Below are 24,427 nucleotides of genomic sequence, written 5' to 3'. Positions count from 1 at the left end.
ACAGGCTTAGGCTGATCAAACAATGGATCCGCTAATTTGAGTTCAACAGGAATTGAAATTTTAGAAAGATCAATGTTCACACTAGGAACATTAGATGATATGCTATCAACTACAATACAATTTTCTTCGACCGACCATGAACGATCAGATGAAGACAAGCAAACTGAATGAGAAATAGATGATTTGGTCTTATTCTCACCTACACTATGAATCAAAGTGTCAGAATACAAAGTAACAAGTGACAATTTTTCAGCCAACCTAGTTGACATCAAATTACAATCAGAGCAAGAATCTAAAAGCGTGGTTGCTTCAATAAATTCCCCACTAGAAGATTGAACCAAAACTTCGGCAGTAGGTAACAAGGCGACAGTTGATTGCTGTTGCAAACACAGTGACGAAGTGGAGCTCATTGTGACATGAGAGTTCTTCTGAGGCTGTTCTGCATGAGAAACAGTTTGCTTAGTTGTTTCTGCATTCTGAACCATGACGGAATTCAAAACAGCATTCTTACCCTTGGAGGGAGCAAAGGATTGAGAATGAATAACATTTGAAGTTACCTTATCCTTAGAAGTAGGCTGAGTGTCTCGTGATTGAGGATACGACCTATGAAGAACAGTGTGGTGACTCTTGCCACAAAGTGTACACGATTTGTCCGAACAAACATGATTGAATGCGAAAGGCTTGAGGCAATTATAACATAACCTTTTGTCACGGACAGCATTCCAACGATCAGTAACCTGCAACTTCAATAATTCATTACAACGATTTGGAGAATGACCAACAGAATTACAAAAACTACAAGGTGACATAGAAGAGGTAGTAGCCTGCATCCTAGCTTGAACATTCGATTGATTTTGATTGAACTTCGGCTTGCTATGAGCACCAACCGAGTTGGATGTACTTTGCTGTACACTTCCTTGATGATGGTTAGCTGAGCTTGAAGCAACAGCTTCCATGATTTTGCATTGTGATTCCAAAAAATTCCAAAATTTATCAATGGTGGGAATGTCGTGTATACCAACACTCTTTTCCCATTCTCGAACAGTAGCAGTATCCAACTGCAACAACATTTTGTGCATGTACAATAAGTCCTTGATTTGGACTCCAAGTTGAAGCGCTTCGAGCGCGGTAATGTGGGACTTGCAAAAGTCAATGAATGCCCGTAATGATTGCGGACAGTTACATTTTATGGTAGGAGGAGATTCAATTGCCGTGACGTGCCTGGCCGGAATTGGAAATATATGGAACTCCGAATATGTTGACAGGCGGAACTCCGAATATCGTGCAGACCGGCGGAACTCAAAATATCTTGTCAGCTGGTGGAATTGAAAGTATGTGGAATTGGAAATATATCGAACTCACAGTATCGATCGTTATTAGGGAGACTGTGTAGATGTGTGATGAAACAAATTTATCGCAAAACAAATATGAAGGGTTCTATAGTGAGGTCCACGTTATAATGACTATTAGATCAACTTTGGTTTTGCTATCCTTGTCTATCATTCGACAAAGCCGGTAGTATTATCCTTTTCTAGGTCCACAACGATGCCAATTATGTTTATGACAGTGTAGAAATATAATTAATTAATGCAGAGAATCGGCATCGCTATTCTTCTATCTTTATCCACTACCATTATAACGTGGACCTCACTATATATAGTTAACCTAGAATAAATTCATCAACAGTCGTCAGTCTTGTTTGAAACAGATAACAGAGTTTTGAAAATTTGCATAATATGTACATGACTATTATTTTATAAACCACTATAATTTTAATTCGTGTTTTTACTGTTGGTTATGGTATTAGTTATAAAATGAAGTAGCAATAATGTAGCATACCTAATAAAAAAATCTTTATTATAACAAGAAAGAAACTGACTTATATGTTGGTAAGTATTTCATTATTTAGGATTTGAATTTTCCTATTGAAATATTATGTTGCTATTTATCCATAATAACAATTAATGTTTATTTTTCAAGGTTGTTGGTCATTAAACTTAGTTACATAGGTACAGTATTTCCTAATACATTTAGAGTAGAGATGGGAAGTTCGGATCACTTTACTGATTCGGGTCAGTCGTTCACGTTCACTGCCGCGACCCGTTCTAAAAGACCCGTTCGATTGAACGGTTAATTTTCCATAGCTTTCCTATAAACAAGCAAAAAAAAAATGTTCACGATGTGTGAAGACAGTAAAAACAGGGGTTTACCCCAGTTGATGAACGGGTCAAATGAACGGGTTTTTTTGAATAAATGTGATCCGGATCACTCGTTCACCTTAATGACCCGTTCAATTCGAACGGGTCATGACCGAACGACACATCTCTAATTTAGAGTTGAACAATAAGCTAGTTTCACTGTGAATCAATGAGATTGGTTGATCAACATTGTTTCATTGTTTATCATTTTATTTTATAATCATATGTATCACATAAAGTAATACAATAAGAAAGACAACTTTATATTTTCAATGTTTTTAATTAAAAACATCAAACTTAAAACTAGTGTAGTATACCATATTTTATTGATTTAACTTATTTTGGCTATTTAGTTTTATTCTGATGATAATTCACTTAGCCTATATTTATTTAATTTATGCTAGGCCTAATTGGAAACTATTTTTCAGATAACAATAGCAATAATTGCTTCCCTGCGTATCATCATTACTACAGTACTGCCTATATCGTACCTATATTTTGAGTTTTCTGTGGAGAACGAATGGCTCAAGTTAATGAAGCTAATGAAATATCAAAAACCTACCAAGTAAGTTTTCTTTAATATCAACCTATTAAAACTAGATGTAAGTTACTTAAGTTTTGTGAAATGGTTTATTTACTTCTTTATGATTTAACTTCTTCAGCCCTTGCCAGTAATGCCAGGTCTTCGGGAACATTAAAAACTAGAAACTTTATAAAAGCTATAAAATATAAGTTGATGTGTTCCAATAATCTAATGAAATTAATTAACATTTGCAATAAGTTAAGGTAGGTAGGCTACTGAGGCACCCATACTTGATTTGCTATGTTTTCATATAGAAAATAAAGTTTTCCTGTACGGTAACTGTTTTCCTATTATCACAGATAGCTTAGCCCCTTATCCTGTCTTGCTTTCTGTGTTTTATTGGGTGCACTACAAGCTTTTTTGTGAATCTATAGCAATGATCTTTTATTTGATATTTTTCCTATTAACTTATCATTAAGTTAATACAATAATAAAAAAGAACTCTACATAACCTCATTTATTATAACTCTACTTATATTGTATCATTTTTCATCACCTAGGCTTAAGATACTTCTAGAAAGTCGCCTTTGTAAAATAGGTACCGGGGTGACTTTGACCCACGTCGCGGAAAAAGATTCAAATCATTTATCTCCGATATCTGTTATCCGAAATCGATGTTTAACATTTATATCCATAGCCTTGATCATTATCTAGGTTTTACAATCAATATCTTGTCAAATCTCGGTATATTACTTGAATTATCGACATAAAATCTAGCTTCTTGCTTCATCTTGTGATTTTGTTGTCTGAGAACTTCGTAGCCTATTAGAAAACTCATTTCTAAAAGACTTATAATATCGGCGAGTACATTTATTTTTGTTTTTAATTATATTTTAATTGTTATACATAGTGATCATTGAAAAGTCATTTTAGGTTAAAATTATGGTGACTTTGTCCCAGTATAAAAATTGTGGTTTCCATTTACCATTTTTTGGTTTCTCGCATAAAACTCAAAAATATGTATCTTAAGGACTTACCATAACTATCATATATAACAAATTAAAGCTTACATGATCTACAATATTCATTCTACAACTTTTTTTTATCTCCTCTAGTTTTCGAGATATCCGCTCTTGAAGGTGTGACATTAAAAAAACCATTTGCCACCAATTTTTTTCTATTTTTGCTTTTATAACTTTTTAAAAATCGATGGGAAAAATCCATGTTGATTATGAGCTTATAGAGCATTAAATTCTCCTCAATTTGATGTATAAATTCACACTTTTACAAATTTCTCAACACCTTTTGCAGCAGCTTTAGTGTTGAGTGTGAAATATCCATTCTTGCAACAATAGACCAATGGACAAAGGAATTTGGAGGGAATGTTTTAAACAACATTTTTGACTTATCAGCTATGTTGAAACTAGTTAGGAGGAGAACATATCAAAAGTCCCCATTTTATGATGCATTTTGGAGAGCTATGACCCATGAAAGAGCAAAACATTGGATAAAAACCTGCTATTTTAAGAATTACACACCTTCAAGAGCGAATATCTGGGGAACTGTTGGGAATATCACAAAATTTCACTAAACAAAAAGTGTAGAGAATGTATCAAGCTTCATTTTTGAATAGTTAGTTATGTCGGTTGAATGCATTGTTTTCAATATATGAGCGTGGAAGCAAAACGCTGAAAAATGCAACTTTTAAACCTTTTCTAGGTGGTTTGGTTTGAATCATCATGACTGGCTTTCTGATGAACCTATGCGACGCCATTAAGGAATGGCTTACTACTGTATGGTCGACTGGATCTGTACTTCCTGTATTTACTGATCTGGAGACCACTGAATAGTATCGTGTTGCACAGAGGTTAAGAGTGCGTTGCAAGCATCTGTATGCTTTAACCAGTCGTCTGAAACAACCATAATCTTTTAGGGGTGTAAATGGAGATCGAAGTGTAAAATTCGCCTTGCTTTTCTGGACGATATTCCAAGTGGAGCTGGATGTTTCCGCACAGAGCGCGATAGGGATTGTTCAATGGACGCCCTCACTGCCGCGATATTTTCAGGTACCCCACCTTTTTTAGGTTGCCCAGCTTGTTTTCTAGGAAGTGCAGATCCTTTCGACCAGATCAGGAACTGTCATGAAGATTCAAACCAAACCGCCTACAAGAAGCATCTGCGTCGCTACCACATTGTGATTGTTTTTAAAGAACGTTCCAACAATAAAGCCTCGATGCTCACCTTAACACTGCATGATGAACATGAATACTTAAAATGACATAGTTTCCGCCATATAACACCACCACTCTTATTCCACTATTCACCTGCGCACTCTTCACTGATTTGAAAGTAGGGAGTCCATTCTGACCAAACTTTTAGGCTTATCAAAACAGGGAATATGTCGGCCATGATAGCTAAGACAAGTAAGGCTGCACTCTTTAGTCAGCTAGTGCTCTATACGATACGTGCAAAATGGATGCAACCCTTAGAAATAAAAATCAATATAAATTTCATGTGGATTGAGAGTAGATTAATCTCTAGTATGATGCATTCAATCTTTTTAATTATTACTTCTTCTACTTAACTCGTTCTTCTACTAATACGTTTTTCTTTTTAGAAATAAAAATGCCATTTATGTCTGCCTGTCACCACATAGAAAGCTTTCCGATGTTAAGTTTTTAGAATTACTGTGAAGGTAGTGATTTCAATGTTTTAATGTTTCTACACATCCAAGTCTCTATTGTTCAATTAGATTGTCCTATTGTCCAAATTAGTCTCACGTTTATTGTCCAATTGAGGATACATCATAATTAAGAGATATATTAGGGTGAAGAGTTCTGACTGAGGCCTATAGTTGAATTATGCCACCTGATTGAACGTCTGGCACTTTGAAGCACTGATATGTTAAAAGTCTGAAGTCACTATGTTAAACGTACATACTGCATCAGAATAAGTGCTTGACTTTCAATTCAGTGGTTTTATTCAGCTTAAGACCTTGGTTACAGCTTTTTTCAATAAAACCTCTCAAATTACCTAGTTAAATAAGATGTTCTCTTGAATTGAATAATTTGACATACTCGAAAATGTAAAAATATCAATGTTGTTACAATTGAACTGTTTAAATTAATTTGCATTTTATATTATTTGTAAAAATATATTGGAATTTACAGTTTCAAGAAGTTTTATCGATCATCTGCATTTCTTCACGTGAATAACAAACGAAGGCACGCTACACTACTGCAAATAAGTATTTTACAGATATCAAAGAAAGCGGTGAAAAGAATGAAGTTTTTGATCCTTGAGGTGTCCTTATGCGCGTCTCTCCTCTAGGAAATGCTGGAATGAAATGCATCTAACGAGTGATTATCATAGAACATAGTCTCATGAACTTATATCATTGTGCAAAATATCAATGTGATGACAATTTAGTCGGTGTGCTACATACTATTAACTCGCCTCCTACAGGAAAAAATGCATAATTTACTTTTCCAAATAAAGCATAATTACAGGTACTAAATTACACTATAATCTGATTTCTGATTTTGTCCATTATTTTGATTCCAGGTGAACCTATTGTACTGCATCATAAAAGCGGAAGAAGGAGGTGAAATCAACTTGCCGACTGTTTAGCTGTGGTAAAAGCTATCAAATCCATGAATCCAGGAACCTATTCAATTCTCAAGAACATCTCTGTCATAATGTGGTCGGACCCGTTCACCAAGGAAGGTCGCAGTAATCAAAGCATTCATTTTACTCCTATTATCAAGTAATTGAAAAGCTTTGAGGATCGAAATAGTTTCTTGAAATATGTTAACTATTTCATGATTCAATGTGATTTCTTGACTATTGACATTTTAAATTATGGGACATCATGCAATTTTAGGCATTTGCCTGATGCAAATGGTTGAGCATTGCCCATATATTGTGATGAAGAAAAAATTGTTTCAAATCACTTCAATGAATATCAAGATTCAAGCATTCTGATTATACAGATTCAAGCATGGGAAGCGGTAATTTTTGTCTCAAGTTACATATTATACATAATTTAAGATTTTTTATTCTTTCCTGTTTCATTATTATGTAAGTTCTGCTGAAATTAACACGTGAGGTTTATTGGCTAAATTACTTCCCACTCTTTTACATTAATTCTTCCAATTTATCGAATTTCAAAGTTTTTTAGCTTCCTCAATAACCTGTCAACTCAAATTTTACTTGAATTTTTATTGCAATCTCTAGGCTTTTAAATTTCTAATAATGTATACAAATAGGTTTGGATGATAAATCATTCTATTCAAAAATTACATATCACTATAATGAGATTTGCTTTGCTTTTACTTGCTTTGCTTTTTCAAACTGGTTGTACTGACATTAGGACAGAAAATTTGTGCATCGCACATTAGCGAAAACTTTTGCATTATAGATAATAGAATAGAATAAATAGAAAGAATGCTTTATTATTCAAGATTACACAATACAATATATATTTGGATGATAAATCATTCTATTCAAAAATTACATATCACTATACTGAGATTTGCTTTGCTTTTTCAAACTGGTTGTACTGACATTAGGACAGAAAATTTGTGCATCGCACATTAACGAAAACTTTTGCATTATAGATATAGAATAGAATAAATAGAAAGAATGCTTTATTATTCAAGATTACACAATACTATATATATATATATATATATATATATATATGAAAACTCATACAATTTACAGCTTGATTGAACAATTGCTAGCCGGAAAAATTCAATAATATTTTTTTTTCAGTCAAACACAAATCTTAAAAATGCGTAGAACAAATTATTATCTAAAAATCAAATTTTATTAATTCCGAACAAAAGCTCCATATATTAATCAAATAAAATAACCAACACAATGTTCTCCCATGAAGTTGTGTTTATTAAGCATAGGATTACTGTACCATATTGTTCGGGTCAAAAACAGGCACTGGTCAACGTCGGGGAAGGGGGGTGTATTCCATACGCCCAGACCTCATTTTTGGTTGAGATGATTTTAGAAGATGAAAGAGATTAAAGTTGATCCTTTTTATTGGAGATGATAAATTTATTATATCTCCTGTGAAGTTGATCAAAAACGACGTATTAGATTGAAAAGAGCAATTAACCATATTATTTGAAACCAAAAATGGTTTGGAATCAGTCGAGCGGTCCTTTTCATTAATTAACGTAGGTACCGTACTTACATAAACTGTCATGTAATCATTTTTTGTGGAATTACCCATAACATATTTTTTCTGCTCGCCTGCAGACTTGAAAACCCATATATAATTCAGGAATATAAATGATGGGAAGTTTTGAATTGTAGGCTACACCATTATTACATATTTGCACATTTGAAATTTCATTGGATAAAAAGTTAGCGCGAAGTAGCGCTATTAGGTGGACTGGAATGAGCGGGAAGTTTCAAACTAGCGTATTCTATTTTTCATAGCGACGACAGTTCAATCACTCAGAAACTTTATTCTGCAGAATTCAATCACATATTATGATATCCGGCTCTTGATTTTCTCTGAAATAATATTATAAACAATATTTTGTATTAATAAACAATGAATACTGGTACACTATAAGCTTAAGCTTATACAATCTTTTTTACTTTCCTTGCCCTATTACCATAAGGAAAGTATTGCTTTCCGAAAAAATTAAGGTACCCCAATTTGTAAATTTCTATACGTTTCAAGGTCCCCTGAGTCCAAAAAAGTGGTTTTTGGGTATTGGTCTGTATGTGTGTGTGTATGTGCGTCTGTGTACACGATATCTCATCTCCCAATTAACGGAATAACTTGAAATTTTGAACTTAAGGTCCTTACAATATAAGGATCCGACACGAAAAATGTCGATCCAATGCAATTCGAGATGGCGGCTAAATGGCGAAAATGTTTCGCAGGAGCTCCGCCCCATCTATGCAAAGTTTGAATTTAGATTCCCAATTATCAGGCTTCAGATACAATTTAAACAAAAAATTCCAAGTAGAAAAGATTGAGCATGAAAATCTCTACAATTAATGTTCAGTAACTTTTTCACCTAAAATTTAAAATAAGCTCGAAATTCGAGAAAATGTTATTATTTCAATTGCAAACTATTGATTCTATTAAATCATTCACTATGAAGAGATAGCAGACTTCGTGTGTCTCCAGCGTTATTGTCCTGTCACCTGCTGGCTTGGATCTTTGAATAGTGGACTTGAGATGCGTGTGAACACTAGCGTCAGGTGATAAATTTTCATAACGTCAAGGAAAGTTGTGTGAGTGCGCCACACCACATTTTTGAAAATGGTCTGCATATGAATGCCTGTGCTAAAAAAAATACAAAACTGTAGGACTATTATAAGAAAATAATAGTTTGAGAATACCAGGTCCTAAAAAACCACATCAATACCATTTTGTGTGATATATTGAACATTTTAAAAATCGTTTTCTAAGAAGCCTGAAATCGATTTTCGATACAAGCTTAATTATTGGCAGAATTGATTCCTGCGCACCTCTACTCTGAATAAAATTGATACTTCAACAAAATATCCGTGTTGTCAAATTGTGTAAAATCTTTCATGAAAGCCCATATGACTGGATATATTTTCCAATTCGACAACACCAGTCGATGCAGTTTTCAAAATCAATTATATTCAGTCCTAAGGACTTGCACAAGAATATTGAAATATTTTGCACAAATTGGCAATAAAGATATTTAGTCAAGTCTCAACTTGTTTTATTCAGAGTATGGTAGGTACATAATGCGAATTTCATTAAACGAGGAACCTGTTTATATGTTTGTATTTCACCTGATCTCGAAAACGGCTCTAACGATTCTCACAAAATTCAGAACATAGTATGGTAGGTTTATAATATAAAGATTCGATTCCAAGGTCTCATCCCTGGGAAAACTCGCTGAAGGACATTAAAAGGATATTATTATTCATCCTTGGAAAAACAGTTGATAATAATTATTTCGTCATCTGTTGGTAATGGAAGTAAGTGAGCAAGTTCATGTGTGTTGGACTGTGTCAAAATTATGACTCAGCTGTTGAACTTTTGTAATCACGCAATCAGGTACTTAGTGCCGGTTGCAAAAAAGCCGGGTTATTTTCAATCCTGATTAATTCCAGTAGATCCATCTTTTTGAAATGGTCTTCTCTGATTTGGTTCACGTGAAGTTAATCAGGATTAAAACTTAACCGGCTTTTGTGCAAATGGGCCTTTGTGAGGGAAATTTTTGCATTCCTCTGGGAATTAATCTCAATTTACTGTGATTAGATAGAACATTTCTGTATGAATGTTATTATAATTTATTTTTTCGTAATACATTTTATATGCTTTTGTACTCCAGAGCTAAGCTCGGTCCCCGATATTTATAGTACACTGATAACCAAACTTGTTTGCAACCTTTTGTATTTCATCTTGCCATATGTGTTAAGGCAAACGCACGGAGCAGCAGGCAGTCATAGAAAAAAGCAAACGCCTGTGTGCAGACATAAGGCCGGTACAAATATAACCGCACCGAGACCGCGCCGACGTACGGCCGAGCTAAGCCCACGACACGGTAATGGCGGTGGGAGAGCACACATATCCGAGCGACAGCAGTGTCTCAATTCTGTAGTGCTACTGCGGTCTGATTTCTGAATGTGTTAAACTAATGTTGTTAATATAATATAATATTGTTACATCTGAATTGAATTTATAATTTCAATTTTTAACTAATTACCTGTAGACACAGAAAATGAGAATCATAGTGCTGGTATATATTTCAGTGCCTAACAATACCATCAGTCATGTTTCGAAAATACTATATATCTGCAATAAAATTGTTACCTTCTGCATCTACTAGTAATTAGTTTTAAATTTAAAATTCAAGACACAGTCACGGGTGCCTTATTGTTGTTTATTTAATTATTTATTATATTATGTCTATAATACCTTTGGCTCAACGTATTTGGTTCTACTTTTACTTCAACTTATTTCTCCGTTCAACCATATTTCTCATCACTTTGATCGTACAAAACTGAATAATTCTGTGTCTCTTCAATAAGTTTTTTACTCTCTATATTAAGGCTGTTCGGTAAACCTTTTTATTTTTATTTAAATTGAATAATCTTTTTCAATATAATTGTTAAGATCATTATCAGAGTGAGAAAAAGTGGCAACTGAAATTTTTGAGTGGTCTAATGAGCGAGTTATGGGTTGTTGAAGTGCTAAACTCTGTTTTCTCTCCAGATCATAAACGGTTTTGAATTTTCCATTGGAGTTTTTTTATACATTCAGTATATCATTGGCTTTGTTCTAATATGCGTTTTTTAGCGATTAATGCCAAAATAAACAAGTTATCGAATTTGCAAAAAATGTTACTTTTTTATTTATGAACGAAATGGGGAATAAAATGTTTTAGTTTGGAAAGAATAATTTTTTAAAATTTCAAGAGAAGTTCTAATAATATAGTCGAAACCGTTTATGATCTGGAAAGAAAACGGAATCTGGAAAGTTAGCACTTCTACAACCCATAACTCGCTTATTATACCACTTGAAAATTTCAGTTGCCACTTTTTCTCACTCTTATAATGATCTTAACAATTATATTGAAAAAATATTATCCAATTCAAATAATAAAAAGTGTACCGAACAGCCTTAAACGAGGCCGCACCTTCACCGTCGAAAAGTAATCTGAACTAGTCTGAACTAGCCCGCGGTGACGGCGCGGGCAACAAACACGGTGACGGTGCTGGCGCGGTGCGGTAGTATGTGTCCCTGTAAAAAGTAACTGACCTGTAACTTGACCTGTAAAAAGGTTTGAAGAATACGTGTTTAAAATTTGAAACTGATTGGTCAATTCTTTCTAAAGTTATTGCAGAGCATACAAACAGACGGACGACTTTGGCCCTCAGTAAGTCAAAAGTGAGAACTCGCTAACGCTCGTTCAATAAAAACCAACAATAATAATTTAACATTATATTTATTTTTAATGTATTATTATCAATTATACATGAGCAAAAAACATTACGGTACATCAACATTAATACCAGTAGGCCTATCACATAAATTTATACAGAACATGGATATTAATGAGTCATACACAGTCGATAAGAACTTCTATTGCTTATTAAGGATATTGGGGTGGCTTATTGGAGTAGGTGATAACGCGCTTAAAGGCAGAGGTGACGAACGATGCAGTCTGTGGTGCTTTGATCAATCGAGAAACTGTAACAGAAAAAAAATAAGTGGAAACAACAGAAAGATAATTATGTAAGAGAGAAATAATCTATATATATATATATAAATGACTATGTGTTAATTTGTTACTTTGTTTGTTCCCTATAGACTTAAAAACTACTTGACAGAACGGCATGAAACTTTAGGAATATGTTGTGTGAATATTGGGGATGGTTTCTGAATAGAAATTTTGATAGGGGGACTAATAACAATTATCTATTAATCCATTCTACAGACCTATGTTTCCAAAATTGTCGGCCCAGCGGCTACCGATGAACGGGAAGATGATCATGATTGAAGATCATGTTGTGATAATATGATTTAGCTTTTAAAGTTAACAGCTGTAATAGACTTATAAATTGTATACTGGTATTAATACGGTGGTTTGGAGTTGAAGTTTAGTTGATTGGTACCAGCTGAAGATAATGGTTCCTTAGAAGACCTATACAAATAATTATAACTCCCCTATCATTGAGAAACTGGAAAATGTTGGAAAAAATGATTCACCTCATGAAAGAGAGTTGTTCATATTGCATTCATTAATTACTGAAGAATGACAGAATAATTTACAATTTTTTGAATTTAGCTCAGCTTATATTCATCCTAAAATGGAAGATGGAAATAATATGGAATTCTGTGTGATTCATCGTATATCGCGTATTTTCTGGACCATCTACTGACAATCAACAACTATGAACGCATTAAATTCATCTTTGGAACACTGATTTACCTATCTATTTTATTTAATCCAACACTTTAATGATAGATATACTACTAATTGATTGAGAAGGAATATGTTTTCGGAATAATAAATGCTGCATGACTAAGCACATAGGAAGTCCGTATTGAGATATAAATGAAAATATTGATTGTCAGATAAATTTAATGATTCAAAAAATAAAGTTAAGTGTGACATGCCTGATACCAATTACCTAGTGGAATATTTAACGCTCAACTATAACAATAATCTTACTGAATTAATTTTTCATGAGCTGTAAGAATTGAAATAGGCTTATAGGATGCAAGATTAGTATATTAGTATTAAAAATATAAATATGTGTTAGCTTGCTTGCATGATAATCTGTTGGCTAATTTAAGTTTTTTTTTGTTTTGCTGTTTACTTGCTTTATTCATCAAAATATGACTAATTCAGAACGAAATAGTCTGACTGCAGACTTTAGTGTAATGGATGGTTTAATGTGGGTTGACGAATTCAAATTTCGAAAAAGCTACGTATCCCAGAAGGGACAAATCTCATATAGATGTACAAATAAGTTGTGTTCAATGACCATTATGACGGATGCTAGTGGACGAATTGTTTCCAGGAGTAGCGGTAAACACTCCCACCATCCTCCCAAAGAGAAAAATAGTAGAACTCCTGTTTTATTTATTTTTCATTTTATTTAAGGTTTAATGGCCTGTATCCGATTATACGGTAATGAATTTATACAGTAAAATATTTATTGGTAATGATCAGATATATAAAAATTTAGTTTATTCAATTTCCTGGATGGATAAAAAATATATTAATATTATGAGTAAGAGTAATTCGAACCTACAATTTATAAAGAGATAATTTACGATTCAATACAGTTTAATACAGCTAAGTTGGTTGATTATGGTTACTGATGAATGAATTCGCAACTAATAAGTTCAAATAGAGAGACAAGTACTAAATACTTTAGTAGACTTTAAGAGGTACAATACCGATTTTATTACTGATGTTATTAATGATGAGTTATTATTAGAAAGATTATTACGTATTAATTGAAAGAATAAATTAATAAAGTAAGTTATTAGGTTATGGACAAGATCTACGATGAAAAAATATTTCTAAAGGCATAAACAAGAAACGGTTTATGTTATGTGCGCTCCTCGAAACACGACCGTCCGCTACCACTGCTCCCGTGCTCCGACTCGACTCCTGTCGGTGATAGTAGGCCTACTGTTGTAGTTTAAACAAAGAAACCTGTGCCTTTGTTATCCTGAGTAGAACCGGGCGCAGTTAATTGATACAAATAATTGAAAATTATAGTATGATCGAGTGTTTACTTACATGATTAAAGCTACAATGGCTGTCACAAATATCAGCTTTATGTGAACAGCTCAGATTTGTGAGCTAAGTGGCCGTTCTCCAGGTTTTCACTAAATCTCTCCCAAGTTCTTATCACGGGATATCAGTAGGTGCATTACCTCTCCAAAGATAGCTGCGCTTGTTCGTAATCATCTGAAACCATTTCTTCAATTATTTTGTGGATTCAATCTGTAATAATAAACGTATGATTAATATTATAATCCCAGCATTCAATATTTTAAAATATATATATTATTATCCTATTATTTGCTGCCAGCAGTAGGAACATGCTCAAATGCAAATGATAGGCTGTCAATGTATGATTTTCTTCACATTTCACGATTCAAGTTTACATTTTTGAGCTAGAAAAACATCAATTTCTCTATATATCTCTTTTAGAATGCTCTTAAAAACACATTAAATATCAATATTAAACTTGCGAACATAAAATATTAAATTATTTTGATGTTGCATACAAAATATTTTATGAGTTGATAAGCATAATAGCTAGACATGTTAAAATTGTTATAGTTAATCTATCAAAGATAAAATTATGGTAGTTTTAGTCTTATCTAAGTGAAAATTGGTACAAAATTATAATAAATAAACGTAGGCTCAAGTAGACGAAGTACACCTAATATGAATGTGATGTTTTTGAACCTGCTTTGTGCTTAGGCAATAAGTTAGTTTATGCTAGTCGGTATTCATAAATATATTCAGTGGAGTCACTTGAGCAAGACATCAACAGTTTAGTGGGAGTGGCAGGTGCATGTTTGATAAGAATGATAACTTAAGGTTGTGCATCACGCTTTTCAAAACTTTTTATGGTAACATTTTTCAAAGAAGGCTATTCCGATTTGGATACCATCGGTCTCACTAAATGAAGCACATCACAAGGGAAAACTCAATTCATAATTTTTACTTTTTGCGATATATAGTTTAAATCTTGGGTGAGATCCGATCCATTGCTGAATTGGGAGTAAATAAATTCATGAAACTTTGAGGATTCATTATTCAATATAGTTGCTCATTGTAGACCACTATTTCAACCTTTGTGGCCTCATTTTGACTCTGCCTGCAATGTTTATCCTGGAATCAGCCTTAATGGTGGAATGGGAACCACAAATGTTCACAATGAATTAAGAAACTCATCACTATAAAAAGATCTACAAGCAAAATTGATCCATGTAGTGGAAGTGACTTCAACCTTGGCCAGGAATAGGCCTGAATTATTGAGCAAAAGAATATTGAACAAGGTTGCAGCTACTGTACGAAGCATAGAAAGAGGACACGTTGAAGAAGACCCTGAAAAGTTAGCGGGTAGACAGACCCACACCATGACAACCACTCTGTCGACGAGGCTTATTCTGACGCTTCACACGCATTCGGTTCGGTTCGTTACCGAAAACGAATGAGGCTTTCATACATGTCAGGTTTTAATTCGTACGGTTCTAATTAGGTATTTTCTTCTCAAAAACAGTTGTGTTTGGATTTTCACAGGTCACAGGTCATCATATTTAAATATAACAGCTGGTGTTAAATTGTAAGATGTTATTTCTTGAACAACAAAAATTTAGGGCCGGTTTCCGAGCTCGGGATTTAGCCAAGTTATAGACTTTGACTGGCTTTAAACTCTGGTGTCAGTTTCAAAATAAGATGTAGTCAATTGGTTTTCTGAGTCAGAGCGTTAACGTAGTCGAGGACTCAAATAGACCCTGGAGTTTAGACATCACGTTAGACCCTGGAGTTTATAATTTCGCTTTCTGAGTGAAGGGCTTATAAGTCCAGGACTTGAATTAGATTCTCGCCTCTTTCCAAGTCAAGGATTTATCAAAAATCGTCCAGGACTTAAAACAGCGTGATTTTAAACCCTCGACTGGGGTAGGGTATAAATTCAAGTTCTAGACTAAGGGCCGGTTTCCGAGCTCGGGATCTATAAGTTCTGGACTTACAGAGTCTAGGACTAAAATAAGCTCTCGGGTCTAAATTGACTTTCTGAGTCACGATTTTATCTTCTAAACTCCGGAGTCTATCAAGTTCTCGACTTATTTGAGTCCAGGACTTTAACGCAGTAAACATGAGGGAAATTCACAATATTTTGCTGTTGTATTGTTGGCATTATAGCAAAACGGAAACAGCTGATTGCAGCGGGATAATTCAAATGAGCATGCTCTCCAAACTATTTTGTGAAAATACGTTTCGATTTCTTTGTAGGCCTATTCAAAGCAAAACCTTTGAAAGGTGAATGAATAAACATTTCATTTTACGTTATGCTATTATTGATCATTGATCCTAACCAGTGATTATGAATGAAAATTTAATTAGGCTACTGAGTTTGAAAACGTATTTGTTTTGAAAAAAAAACTGTATTCCATGACAATTATTTGGCTTTTTATCTTCTCCAAAACATTAACTGAGTTGTGTTTGCTCAGTTAAGTCTAGAACTTGAATTTAAACCCTACCCCAGTCGAGGGTTTAAAATCACGCTGTTTTAAGTCCAGGACTTAAAAGCCCTTCACTCAGAAAGCGAAATTACATACTCCAGGGTCTAACGTGATCTCTAAACTACACAGTCTATTTAAGTCCTCGACTACGTCAACGCTCTGACTCGGAAAGCCAATTTTCTGACTCCAGAGTTTAAAGCCAGTTAAAGTCTAGAACTTAGCTAAATCCCGAGCTCGGAAACCGACCCTAAAAGTTAATTAAAAATTGTGAATTATTTGAATAGTTTCTTTTTGATTATGTTAATTTTGGATGTTTAGAGATAATTTTTTTAAATTGAAAATTTGTTCCTTGTTTTGACACATGGTATTATATAAACTTCATCTCTTCTCTCCATTGATGAAATCATATAATATTCGTGGAAAAAAATTCTCCCTGAGTTTTAATTTATATCTTTCATATTTTTTTGGCAAACTATTCATTGAGAAAAAAATGTTCCTGTGAACTAACAGAATTGAATTGACCATATGATTTTGACTTGGGAAATTTTGAAACAGATAATCACGATATCAGGTTAAAATAAAAACAAAAAAGGCCAGCGTGTGTAGAAGACTTTGTTTCTTCCTGTTTCCCTAGCAACAAATTCGAATATGATAAAACCTATTCGTGTCGAGGGGGCGTTCGGTGCTATGCGGTTGCTATTCTGTACCGAATTCAAACCGAATCATCGCTTCACACTTATAGGAATTCGCCAAAAACGAAACGAACCGAACCGAACCGAAAGTGTGTGAAAGTAGCCTCTCGCTAGCAACGAATTGAAACCTGATGGAATTTATTAGAGTCAAGTGTCAAATAGGCGTTCGGTTCTATGCGGTTTCTATTCGGTACTGAATTCAAACCGTATTACCGTTAAACTAGCCTGACGACCACAATGCAGCAGCGTTTCCAGAGGGATGAAAACAAGTATAAAGGATCAAGAAAGTATTGCCTGTCTCATTACATATTTGATTTCTCAGAAAATCAATTCTAAGTAAATTAAATCGATTTTTTAAAATTACCATATTCAAGTTGTTTTTGATAGTATCCAAATCGAAACAGTACAAAAATGTCACCTGTAAAATGTTTTCCAAGTGGGTAGCGCACAATATTTATAAAACTTTGTGGCTTGGACACACACACAGCGATCTGCAGACAGGAATCAGAGAGGTCTTAGCAGGTTATAAATATGAATATCTAAAATATAGATGAAGGCCACTCTGACCGCTTCCCGCAGATTGTTCTCTGTGTGTCCCAGCCCATACTGATTTGGAGCAAAAGCAAAAATTCCATTTCATGGTGAATTGTTTACTTACTTGGTCAAAAATAATTATTGCAACAACCGTATCAGTTACTTAATCACATCTTGAACGTTCCATTAGGATGCAGTTGATCAGTTTGGCACTGTAAAATATAAATAATAAGTTCAAGTTAATTTATAAGGAAAACTTTTGTATAATATTAAATTTAACATTAGCATGAAAAAAGTTGGCGATCAAATGAGAACTACTCATTCAAAGAGGGTAAATAAATACAGCGATACTTAAGTACAGCTGATTATACGAGTCACACTGGCAAACAAGGAATCTTCCTTCTGCAGGTATTTTTGCCTCACCTACTGTACTCATGCATGTGAGCATAAATTTAATCTTAATTTATTAATACTATTATCATAAATAAGGATATCATTTTGTTATAATTCTAATTAAATAGATTAACATTTCCTTAATTTTTATGTTTGTATCTTGTTTTTGGCAAATAAATTCATTCATTCAAGTAGGCTTATAGTTAAACGGTGTACACACGTACGTTTGCCTCGGGTGAGCATACGTGTATGGGCTTGCATTCGCACGTGTGGACACTGTTCGCTGAGGCATGTGGGCGAACCGGAACCCTGTCGGTATTTTGGCGTGCTCAAAGGCGCCTCGGGCGAGCATTGAATGTACGTGTGGACGCGATTTTGCCATACGGGTGAGGCAAAACGTAAACATTGAAGGCGTCATAACCTAATTCCAATGAATTGGGTTAATGAATGACAAATCAAATTGTGATCCAATAACTAATTGTAAATTGTAGGATTTTTGTAATTTTGTAGGATATGTGGATTGTCAAATATTTAAATAGAAACATGCATGGAGTATATAATTCGTATCATGATTAACAAATTTAGAACTGCATAATTTAAGTGAAAAAAGCTTCTCTACAGGGTTCCTGAAAGAAAGTATAGCTCAAATATTATTTTACTGTGGCTATCAAATCATCTTGTGTTTGTTTCATGTTATCAATCAGAGTTGTTAATTAAAATTGTAATCTTCAATATGATATTATACGTTTTAGATAGCTAGGCTATCTATAGAGAGATTTATTCAAACTTTGAACTAGTATTCCCTTGAAGGTAAATCTTGAAGCTAATCTTTTGGAGAATCTTGTTTTGTCATGTGTATGAGCAGAGTTAGTTTAAAATGGGCAGCAATTTAGTATTTGATTCAATTATGGCTAATTTCCTTAAAGAAGACTGTCAATTTTGTGAGACAGTGTTAAGTGCTTTGATTAGGTCATCAAAACTTCTGGAATTATTGTAGAATTTTTCTTTTTTTGAGATTCTGAATAGATATTGGAAACCAACAAATGAATCGCTTAATGCCAAGAATCTCAAAGTTAGAGCCAATCGTTCTTGTGGAGTTATTGCTTCCCTCATGATGATATCATTTTTTGTTTAGATAACTAGTTGAATTAGATTCAGTATATTAACAACATAATGTTTTGACAACCTAAGAAAGATTGAATTGCCAATATTATGTCATGTAGCAATTTATTTCCTTACTTCAACCTACAATCGTTCAACCCACCAACATCGTTTGTCAAGTTTTATTTTTGATTTTATTATATAAGTCATTGAAATAAAATGTTACTGCTGCAATTTGTGATAACTATCTTCAATGATGGAATGACGCCATTGTTGTCATGTTGTGGAAAATCTACATCTACCATGTCTTCGTGTCGTCTGCAAATCAGATAGCTTTTTGAATGCTGAGGCATACGTGGATCGCGTCCACAAGGACGTACAGTGAATGTTGAGGCATATGTACATACGATTGTTCGCGCGAATCTGTACGGACGTGTGTACAAGGCTTTAGGTCAATGCTATAATGCCAGTAGAAAAGATAGGACAACTGCGTTGCCGATTTCCTGTATTGCCACTGGCTCCTATAATAGTGAATAGCTGATTCGGAATAACATATCTGATGTAACCTAATATTAAATGTGCATTCTATTTAATAATAATAATAATAAATAATATTTTATTCGTCAAGAAAATATATTATTCAATTAGTAATTCATAAATTTTCATGATTTAAATTAAATCTTTTTGTAAGGTCTAATTAATTAGGTCTATTTTTACATTGTAAAAAAACAATCATGTGAAGCAACATGAGGATAGAGCAAATTTGATTTGTCAAATGATAGACAAGAATAGCAACACCAATGTTTATCAAATGCTGCCATTAGGTGGACCTCATAGTACCAGAGTTATTATATTTATATTGAGTTAATATAAAGCAAAAATACCAGCGGCTTGAGTTAACAGTGAAATTTACAACATAAGAGCCCTATACTAAACCATTAAATTAAACACCATGAGCTGTTTTTTATGCTATTGTTTCTCTATGATGCTACAAATTACAGTAGTCTGAGTACCGTATATAAATTAGCTTCAAACAACCAATCCAATCAGCTCTAGGGCTTCAGTGAGTCTGGTTGAATTTCATTCAGTTTATAATTTGGTTAATGGAAAACTTTCTATAAAATAGACTACTGAAAAACTTTATTTTCTAAAACAATCCACATTTGGCTAAACCACTCTAAGCTTAATCTTGAATCATTTCTCTAAATGGATTTTCCAACAAGTAGCCTGACTGCAGTAGGCCTACATGTAAATCACTTATGTTAGCAAATCCTTTTTTATTTAATTTATTGAATAAATGATGCAGTAACCTAACTACAGTATTTAAAAGAAGATGAAATTCATAAATATCTCACAATAGGGAATTAGGTCTAAATATATTTAGCCTATTCAGTACCCCTACTTCTAATATTATTCAAGTATTCTAATGATAGAACAAATAAATTAATAAAAGTTGCTAGCCTATTATTAATAAATTAAATTTGCTATTTTAAAATAATATTTTCAATCTTAGTAACTTAGTCCACATTAAACTTACCTCAGGATGAGAATTATTGAGAAACCAAATTCTGTCACAATGTAATAGATAAGTTTATCACTAAGCAAAAAGTATATTTTTGTATTATCCCAATCCTAATTATAATTACATTTGAATACATTACATAAAAAAAGATTAGCCTGTAAAACAATACTCTATAAGAAGCTGTTTCTGTTGCAAAATGCAAATGTACGTAATTTGTACATGTACATTAATTATTATATTATGCATAACATAACCTATAAACTTGATGCTATTATATTGAAGACATATTAAATTTTCTAAAAAATAATAGATATGTACGTATTATATTTTATTATAAAATATTATATTATCTGGAAAATATTAAATTACTTCTACTTATTTTTTGGTACAATCGCAAATCATATGAATAGTATATAATTGAAAAAGAACGACAAACCAGGTCCAAAAGTCCATATCATTCTAGAAAATAAGTCAGACTTGAACCATTTCTCAAAGACAAACACATTACAAGTATTCCCACTTTGGCACCGATATTTTGAGTTCCAGATATTTCCAATTCCGCCATCTGCCAAACAAGTAATTTGAGTTCCAGATACTCCCAATTCCGCCTAGCAACATATTTCGAGTTCCGGATATTTCCAATTCCGCTGTCTGACAAATATTCGGAGTTCCACCCAGCAACAGTTTTCAAGCATAGGACATTTAACATTGATATTTTGAGTTCCAGATATTCCCAATTCCGCGGCCCCCACTGTAGCAATGCGATTGCTGCACCAACAAGCAACTTTCGGCGCTGGTCCAGTACGCAGAGAGGCACACCTGTGCGTTTGAGGCAAGTTGTATCAAGCTTGCTGTGCGGCGAGTCAAGTAGCGAGCTCGCAAGGGGGTGTATACCATCTGACCGACCTAAAAACTGACCGACCTGCAAATTGACCGTCCTACAAACTGACCGTCTTGCAAACTGACCGTCCTGCAAAGTGACAGTTCTGTAAACTGACCGTCCTTATGACGTCATAAGAACAGTCGGACTGTCATCAGCGGGTGAATATAAGTTGTTCAACTGGTGAGCTGGTCGACAGTCAAAAATGTAGACAAAAATAAACTTGAGTGGACTTGAACGATAGGATCGTTCCACGTTTCCACTCTGTATAAACTTTACACTTCACGGTTTAAAGGTTATGTTTATTTTAACACTGCTTACTGCTTACATGCTTACACTTTACAGTGCGTTATACATTTTATAATTATTTATTATTATTAGAACTCACTTCAAGTTACAAATCAAAGGTAACTGATTTAAAACTTAAAATACCTATATGAATATAATTTAAAACAATACGTTATGTAGAGCTAGCTAATAGAAAAGTTTGAATCATTTTTACATTTATTTGTATTAAGGTCTAAAATAAATTATGTAGAAGACTATTTCAATCAACAGTTTTTATTTAGATAGGCCGTATGTATTGTAGCTACAATAATAAAGTAAATTCTTTGTTAGTAGTACGGCAGCTTGAAATAATTTATTGTGAATAAAAAATGTAGGCCTATTATGGAAACTAATCACTAACCTAATCACCGGTTTTACTTTCTTAATAAATTATTATTCTAGTACATTTTTATCAGTAATAATTGCATTGCTTATCTTGTTATAAACTTTACAAAATTTCAATTAGATGTACCTTGTGTAATTTTCGAAATACGATAATGCACTTCAAAACGCTGATTTAGCCTTATCTTTGGCGTAATTTTAATAGGCTATGTCACCGGTATTGGAAACATTGCATTATTTAAAAAAAATGGAAAAATAGGTAGGCTAAAGAATGAAATCGGGTGATAGCAATTCTATTTTTACTAAAATAATTATTACAGACTGATGATTTTTTCTAAATCAATGTTATTTTTCTCATATTCGATTGATATATTTTATATTAATAATAACTTCTAATTAATGTCAGTTGCACAGAAGCCGGCTAAATTTTAACCGTGATTATTTCACAAGAACCAATCAGAGAAGGCATTTTTTATAATACGGTTTGTCTGATTGGCTCTCCTGGAATTAATCACAATTAAAATTAACCGGCTCTTGGCACTTAGTCATGATTAACAATGAAACAGACAATCCTTTTTCATACATTGTTGTGATTGAATGGAATTCAGTTTACTCAGTGGAAAAGTTATTATTTAACCCTCCGGTAGGCGCGCGGGGTACAGTTGTACCCCAGACAGTTTTGTTTACTCAGTAACTCCCCACCCTGCCGCTAGGATTAGTTGAGCGCTAGAGTACCTTCAAACCAGTTCTCCAGCTACAAGATCAGTGTGTCTCAAACGTCACGGAGTATTGATTGTCTTGATATTCTAGTTTGAATTGCTCTGGGGTACAGGTGAACCCCGCGCGCCTATTTGTGTTCCGTTATGGCAAAACGCATACGATTGTGTGATGATGCACTTATTCATGAACTTTTTCAAGAAGAGTCATCAGATGAGGATGATTTCGTGGAAAATGATAGTGATGATGGCGAAGAAGATATTGTGGAGGAGGAGATCCACGATTCCGATGCAGAAGAAGCAGTTCAACAGCCTGATGAGGAGAGTTTGGACATTGATGAAGACGACGGTGACGATGTTCCTCTTGCAAATGTGTACTTGGTGAGAGATAAGGATAGGAATGTTATGAAATGGGCGAAAAGTCCCCCACTACCAAGAAATGTGCGCACCAGGGCAGAAAACATAATTGTAAGACTTCCTGGAACTAAAGGAGAGGCTAGGGAAAAATTTTCTGAAATTGAATGTTTCAATTTGTTCATGGATGATAAATTGATCCGACTTATAGTGACTTCAACGAACATCTATATTAACTTGATCAGGGAGAAATTTCAAAGGGATAGAGATGCAAGAATGACTGATGATGTAGAAATCCGTGCTTTTCTTGGAATTCTGTTTATTTCTGGGGCATTAGGAAGTAGCAGGAAGAAAACCAAGTTCATTTGGGATAACAGTAAAGGGTCAGGAGTTGAATGCTGCTATCTTGCCATGAGTGAAAAAAGATTTCATTTTCTTATGCGTTGTCTGCGGTTTGATGACTACAGAGATCGTCAGCAACGGAGGGAAATCGACAGGTTAGCCCCAATAAGAGAGCTGTTTGAACTAATCATTCAAAATTTTCAAACTTTTTTCACACCAAGCGAATTTTGTACAGTTGATGAACAATTGATTGCGTTTCGAGGAAAATGCCCATTTCGTATGTATATGCCAAAAAAACCTGCCAGATATGGTATAAAAGTGTATGCCCTTGTGTGTGCAAAAACAATGTACACCGTAAACTTGGAAATTTATGCTGGGACTCAGCCCAATGGTCCATACAAAACATCAAACTCTTCCGAGGACGTGACAATGAGAATGGTGGAACCAATCTCAAGTACTAATAGAAATGTGACCATCGACAACTGGTTTACATCGGTATCATTGGCTGAGAAATTATTGAAAGAGAAGAACTGACGGTTGTTGGCACTATAAAATCCAGACGTGTTGGTGTCCCTCATGAATTGCGGCCTTGTAGAGATCGACAAATTAATTCTTCTCTGTTTGCATTCCATAAGAAGAAGACGCTTGTTTCATACTGTCCTAAACCCAACAAAGCTGTGATACTCTTATCAACAATGCATGACGACGATAAAATTGACGACGAGACTGGACCAAAACAAAAACCAGAAATTATTACAT

The 24,427-nt window shown here is 34.0% G+C and overlaps 1 protein-coding gene and 3 long non-coding RNA genes across 8 annotated transcripts; 3 read left to right on the top strand and 1 right to left on the bottom strand.

The window, feature by feature from the left end:
• The first annotated feature begins 1,644 nt into the window (after positions 1 to 1,644).
• LOC120352366 lies at positions 1,645 to 6,473 on the top strand. The gene is made up of 2 exons (XR_005571805.1): positions 1,645 to 1,889; positions 6,286 to 6,473. It is a non-coding gene; the product is annotated as an uncharacterized LOC120352366 (long non-coding RNA).
• Positions 2,650 to 5,389, top strand: LOC120352365. Its single transcript, XR_005571804.1, has 2 exons — positions 2,650 to 2,763; positions 5,339 to 5,389. It is a non-coding gene; the product is annotated as an uncharacterized LOC120352365 (long non-coding RNA).
• Positions 6,474 to 11,671: 5,198 nt separating the features above from the next.
• On the bottom strand, positions 11,672 to 20,956 carry LOC120352364. Of its 5 annotated transcripts, none has more exons than XR_005571800.1 (4): positions 20,723 to 20,956; positions 17,816 to 17,903; positions 14,004 to 14,174; positions 11,672 to 11,935 (listed from the first exon to the last, which is right to left on the bottom strand). It is a non-coding gene; the product is annotated as an uncharacterized LOC120352364 (long non-coding RNA). The 5 variants fall into 5 exon arrangements; XR_005571799.1 differs by having other exon boundaries at positions 14,004 to 14,210; positions 20,723 to 20,928; XR_005571803.1 differs by lacking the exon at positions 17,816 to 17,903 and having other exon boundaries at positions 14,004 to 14,210; positions 20,723 to 20,916.
• A 2,163-nt stretch (positions 20,957 to 23,119) lies between these two features.
• LOC111051623 (piggyBac transposable element-derived protein 4-like) lies at positions 23,120 to 24,202 on the top strand. The gene has a single exon (XM_022338166.2). The coding sequence runs from the start codon at positions 23,120 to 23,122 to the stop codon at positions 24,200 to 24,202; it is 1,083 nt and encodes a 360-aa protein (XP_022193858.2).
• The last annotated feature ends 225 nt before the right edge of the window (positions 24,203 to 24,427 follow it).

The sequence above is a fragment of the Nilaparvata lugens genome, chromosome 7 (genome assembly GCF_014356525.2).
Source record: "Nilaparvata lugens isolate BPH chromosome 7, ASM1435652v1, whole genome shotgun sequence".
NCBI classification, from domain to species: domain Eukaryota; kingdom Metazoa; phylum Arthropoda; class Insecta; order Hemiptera; family Delphacidae; genus Nilaparvata; species Nilaparvata lugens.
Note: the sequence above shows the minus strand (reverse complement) of the source record. Positions and strands in the feature narration are given on the sequence as shown.